This window comes from Halyomorpha halys, unplaced genomic scaffold (genome assembly GCF_000696795.3).
Source record: "Halyomorpha halys isolate HHAL.00 unplaced genomic scaffold, Hhal_1.1 Scaffold1475.1, whole genome shotgun sequence".
Taxonomy (NCBI): Eukaryota; Metazoa; Arthropoda; class Insecta; order Hemiptera; family Pentatomidae; genus Halyomorpha; species Halyomorpha halys.
In genome coordinates this window covers 93,669-99,841 of record NW_027113619.1, presented here as the reverse complement: position 1 = coordinate 99,841, position 6,173 = coordinate 93,669, and the positions used below count along the sequence as shown (strand labels likewise).

General features: G+C 31.5%; 1 protein-coding gene across 1 annotated transcript in view; it reads left to right on the top strand.

The window, feature by feature from the left end:
• The window catches only part of LOC106689811 (1-acyl-sn-glycerol-3-phosphate acyltransferase gamma), a gene marked incomplete at its 3' end in the record, with an annotated part of 11,741 nt that extends 7,390 nt beyond the window's left edge, over positions 1-4,351 (top strand). The window contains 2 exon segments of the mRNA XM_067051025.1: positions 2,874-3,064; positions 4,204-4,351. Of these exon segments, the coding sequence (XP_066907126.1) occupies positions 2,874-3,064; positions 4,204-4,351 (339 nt within the window).
• Positions 4,352-6,173: the final 1,822 nt, after the last annotated feature.

Here is a 6,173-nt window from a genome sequence, read left to right as displayed (position 1 = left end):
TCTCAAAGACTGATCTATTTGCGGTTCCTGTCTGTCTATGTATATGTATATGTATATATATACATATACATACATACAGTCTGTCAGCTGTTCTCTTCAATCAGCCCTGTCAGCTGACAGTCCGTAACTCCCCCCACCAGTTTATGAACAATCCTCTTAAACTCTTATTATACACAAAGGAAAAAGATTTATACAAATACAATTAAAATACAATAATAATAAATGAGATAGATAGAAATACAATTAAAGTACAATAACAATAAAAAAGATACCAATACAATAAAACTATAGAAATAGGATTCAAAATAACAGCACTCAAAACAAAAACAAAAAAATATAATTTCACTTGAATCACTGATATTTACACTCGCATGTTCTTATTAAGTCCCTAAAATGAACAGAATGAAAAAATTGTTTAAAAAAAACAAAAACAAACTACATCTTTACAATATTCCCCTCCGGAAGGGAGGTGAGTACAATCCCTTACATCAAGATAGAGTTGCAGGAAGCTTTAATTGTTCTAGGTGAACTGTTCTTAGCCTTTTCGGTTCTTTTAAGCATTTTATGATAACTAAATTGTGTTCTCTAATCGTGACCACTCTGAATGGACCTCTGTTCCTCTGCAGCTCTTTGCCCCTATTAGTTCCCGCTTTCTGGTGCACCACTGTTCTAATTTTAAGGTTGCCAAAACACTGAGATTGTGTCTTGTAACTCTTCTGCGTTTCTTCTTCTCAATTTTGTCTCTGACTTTGGTCCACATCTTTCTCCATGCCATACAATTAACGGCGATATTATTCTCCTTGGTTGCTGTATCTTGGTAATTCTTCCAACGTTCCTGCAGCCCAAAAATTAATCTCGAATGGAGAAAACCCTGTGACCGATTGTATGGAATGATTGTATGCTGCAATCGCTCGTTCCATTGCTTCATCTAGCTCTACCCCCTTTTCTTACTGATATACCTGCAGGTGGTCACTGACAGTACTGTGGAGCCTTTCAATACCTCCTCGGCCCTTTAGATGTCCTGGGGGTGTTAAGGTGCCATACCACCTCTATTATTTTCATCTCTTCCCTGATGCTTGCATTATCAAACTCTCTTCCACTGTCTGACAAGATTCTATCTGGTATGCCATCAAATTGGAACCATATGGTAAGGGCTCTTAACACTGCTTCTGCTTACCTCTTTTTAGGTTCTTCCTGATTATCCTCGATCTCATTAACTATTATTGCCCTTGATAACCAGTTTGCAACAACATTGTCTTTACCAGGCTTATATGTGTTGTTGATATTAAACTGTTTGAGGATCTCCTTCCATCTGGTGATACGCACAAATGACTCTTTCAATTTTCCTACCCACTGTAACGGTCTATGATCAGTGTGGACCCTAAAACGCCTTCCAAACATATAGGGCCAGAAATGCTCCACTGCCCACCCGATTCCTAAAAATTCCCGTTCTAAGGCGCTGTATCTGGCTTCTGCTTCTTTGAGACATAGGTTACAGGACACTCTCCCTCTTCAGTCTCCTGTGCCAACACCGCTCCTAGAGCATATACACTTGCATCTGTTGTGAGCATAAGCTGTTTCTCGAAGTCGGGGATTGCAAGAACTGGTTCCCATTGAAGTTTCTTAATGCAGCCGAATCCCCTTCAAATCTGTTGGTACTGCCCTCCTTTCCAAGGACAACACCTTCTGAATATCCTGTCTCACACCTTCCCGGTAGATGGTATGCCCCAAAAAATTGATCTGCTCTTAAGGTTGGTTGTTTTGGTTCGGACCCTCTAGGTCGGATCTGTATAATATATATATACACATACATACAGTCGGTCAGCTGTTCTCCTTGATCAGCTGATACAGTCCTGTCAGCTGACAGTCCATAATTTATATATATATATTTTAATAAGCTGCTTTTTAGAAGTATTGTTCCTAATAATGATATGTAAGATGTTTCCTTTAAGCCACAGTCTGAGATCCCATATGGATATTTATTTGTCATATGTTTTCTGTCTTAATCTAATAAATTTTTTATTTTATTTTTGGGTTGTATGATCCATTTTCCATTAGCTATGATATGGTATAAAAAATAGACAGATAATTGTTAATAGATCTGTCAGACCCACTTGTTGTGTTGTGGTTTAATGATGTATTTTTACAAACTAGTAGAAACTTAAAAGTTTAATAATAACATGGACATCATGTTTCTTAAAGTAATAGAATTGCTGATGATTTCAATGTAATGTATTTTAAGCTGAAATCCATTTCCAAATTAATTTTTAATTGTGCAGAAAATAGCCTGACCATTAAAGAAAATATTATACAATTTATGTTTGGAATATTTCCTCTTTTGACAAAATTTAATTTAAAATATAGAATCATAACAGTTAATTTATTACCCATAACTTTTCCCATCATCATCATAGGCAGGATAGTTTGTGGTCTCTCGGTCTCATTCTCAATTCATACAAAATTTCATAATTTCAAAATTCATAAAAAATTCTCAATTCATGAGCTAGATAGATAGATTGGTCTTCTTTTATGTTGATTTTTTGTTTCATTTGAGCAAATAATAAAAGTTGAAAAGTAAATTAGTTATTATTGTAGTATTTCAGTTGTGATTTCATCCTGATATCATTTCAGATTCATTCACTTTCTATGGTGTAATTATTGGCTATGTGTTTTTGTGCTCTTTTTCATTAGTGGTAGATTATTTTTCATAGTTCACCATGTTTTAAGTATCTTAGGTGGTTTCATCTCATTGAACCAATGTTACAAGAACACTTTTTTAATTTATTTAGTTTTTACTTATTTATATTAATCATGCTCATTTTTTATTAATGTATATTAAATATTCAGTTAGTTAAAAAAACAATTCTTTGCAGTTGCTGTTATTTGCTGAAGGCACTCGATTCACTGAAGACAAACATAAGGCAAGCCTCATATTTGCAAAGGATAAAGGTTTACCTTTGTTAAAAAGACATCTAACTCCTCGTACTAAGGGTTTTATTTCTAGTTTATCACAGCTACGAGGTAGAGTGCCAGCTATATACAATATAGAGCTCTGTTTTGATACGTAAGTCAAATGTTACCTCACTTTTAGCGTAAATCATATTATAACTTATAGGACAAACTGTTTTTATTTTTTAACTGTTAAAACCACAAAATCTTAACTACATCATCTTTATATTCCCTGAAGATTTAACAATAATAAAATATTTTGATTTTATACTCCTTGATATTTAGACATGAATACTATTGAAATACTAATTGCTTTAGAGTTTGTGATCATTGGAGTTCAAAAACTTTAGACCTGATAAGAGCACACAATGCATATGTGCATATGAGCAGTAAGTATACATGTTAAACAATAAGGAAAATCATAATTACTACAATTTCATACCTGTGAAAGGATGTTTTCAGTATAATAACTTTTGGAAAGTCAAAGGAGGTGGATCAACAAATCTACTTTATAATTGGGATTATTAAAAAAATGTTTATTAATTTATTAGGTTATTATATTATTTATTCATAATAACATGTATATTATAAACTATTTATGTTATCATGCATTAATTTATTTTGTAATTTAGGGGCTTAGTTACCTTCATAAACACGAATATTACTATGTGTATTGTCATTGAAGTTACTTATATTTTTGTAGTTATTGTTTACTGCAATATGGTTTCCATGTTTTGTTTTTTCTGAAACAAAGTGCAATAAATACATATATACTGTGCTTTATATAATTTTTTCTGTGATCGAAATAGTCCTTATATACTGATAGATATGGAAGAAAGCAGTAAATATTCTTAAACCACTGTGAGAAAGAACTAAAAATATCTTTTTTGCTGAAGTTTCTTTGAATAGTTTAAAAAATTTTTTAGAACAAATATAAAGCCATCAAACTGAAGGTGCTTTCTGTTAAATCAGTTTTTTTTTTTTTTTACTTGGGTCTTATACTCATCATGTGTATAAACCAGGCTTGTATAATCCAAACTTAATGCGAGTAGAAGTGCAGAGTAAATTTAATATACTTTTTTCAACAATTTATGAAATTTTAATTAGTAATTAATTAAGTTTGTAAGTAATTAAGTAAGTAATTAAGTTTGCTATCTATTGGTTATGTAAATAGATATAATTTTGAAATGATCGACTCATTTAATTGAAAGAAATGTGGTAAATGAGGATGTTATCCATTTCCTTTTGTTTCAGGAAGGACTCAGTCAAACCGACTGTAATGAATCTCCTCCTAGGTAGACCTGTCACTGGACATATGTACATAGAGAGAGTGCCCTTAGATGATGTTCCTGAAGATGAGGAAAAGGCATCTCTCTGGCTGAGGGACTTGTACAATAAGAAGGTTAGTGTATGGAATGGTTGTATATTAGCATTATTAGTCATTGATTAAATATCTGGAAGGTTATAAAGCTAAATTAAGTTTGAGAAATGTCTTCAATAATCTTATTTCTTTTAAAGATTCAATTTAATTTAAAAATTAGATAATTGGTGGTAATGATTATTTGTTTTTTGTGATAAAGATTATTAGTTATAATTAATCCGCCAATATATTCTGATATATTTTTATATCAAGAAACTAATAAATTATATTTTACTTATGGTCTAGTTACAGATGAAAAATTTCCAAACCTGAATATTCTAAACAACAAACCTCTGATGGTTTCATGATCTGATGTATTATTTTTCCTTAGTATCCGTTGAAAATTCCCAGAGATTCAATCGTCAGGTTTGAGAAAAAGGATTTGGATGAAAGGATGAAAAGGGTTGGAAAATAATACTTTTTTCCTTAAATATCTCAAGATGTAGGAAGTTTGGAGCAAAATTGTTTCTATACAAAATCAAAGTAAATTGAAATTTCTTCAAAAAAGGAATTATTCCTGTTTAACTATCCACTTTCACATGCTTATCACTGTAAATTACAACATTTTTTTTTACTATTACCCTTCATTATGTTATTTACTTAAACAGACCACCAATTCAAAAAAAAAAAAAAAAAAATTTTAATAACAACAATTACATACAATTTTCACAAACATGGATATTTTTTTACTATTGATATCTTAGAAACAGCTAATGCTTTGGAGAGTAGAGGGGAGAGAAACAAAGCTAGGAAAATGAGGAAGAACAGTAGAAAGTCATAGGATAGAAGTCCGAGTACATTACAGATCTGGCCGTTGAGAACAATTGTTAAGAATTCCAAGATCAGAGATTGAGAGCTAAAGACAAGTTGAGAAAGAAGAAAGGCGAGAAGATTACAGCAGCCAGAGGGATTGAAGACATTGTAGCTGCAGAAGAGAAACAGAGACCATAGTCTTCCAGCTCCACAGATAGGTCTTAATAATTGGTGAACATCACATCTTTTGAAAAGGTATCCAACTGTCTAGTGTAAACAATTCCATGAAGCATACTATAGCAGAGGAGTCTATGGTATTTAGCTCCTGATTTACAAAAATATATTGATAATAAATTTTTCAATAGGTTGATATTCATAAGGAATTTATATAAATCAATTATATAATACATGGTATATAAAAGGTAATTAATGTGATCTCTAATACCTCTTCCACCTATTTTGGAACCTAGCATCCATCAGAGTTTATCATCATAATTCAGAGTCAATGATCCAAAGAATTCATTATCAAAACAGACATTTGAATAGTATCCTTGGCCTAGAATATTCAAATTATAATGACAGATCATTAAGGAAAATGTAATTCTCAAGCAAATTTGTTCTTCATATTTTTATCAATATTTCATGTTGTTTATCCACAAATCATCAGAAACCTTGAAAAAAGTTGTTTCAGAGTCCAGAATGTATAAATGGCCAGAGTTTGGCCTTGTTGGGTCATAAAAATCACCAATACAAAATTATTTTAGAATTCTCATTGAGAGTCATTCATTGAAAATACACCATTTCAACTGGAAATTCTAAAATTAGGTTTGTTGGAGAACTAAAAGAGGTTACTAAGCCAACTTCAGTACCATGAGGAAGAGATTCACCATAACTAAAATATACCTAGTTTAATTTCTAAATTATTTTTTTTTTTTTTTTAAATAGGGGGATCTCAATCTTGTCTTAAACACAGAGCAACAAAGAAGTTGTAATGTAGTTGAGTAGGTTAATTAATTTGAATATTAGGAAATAAATAAATATTACATTATGA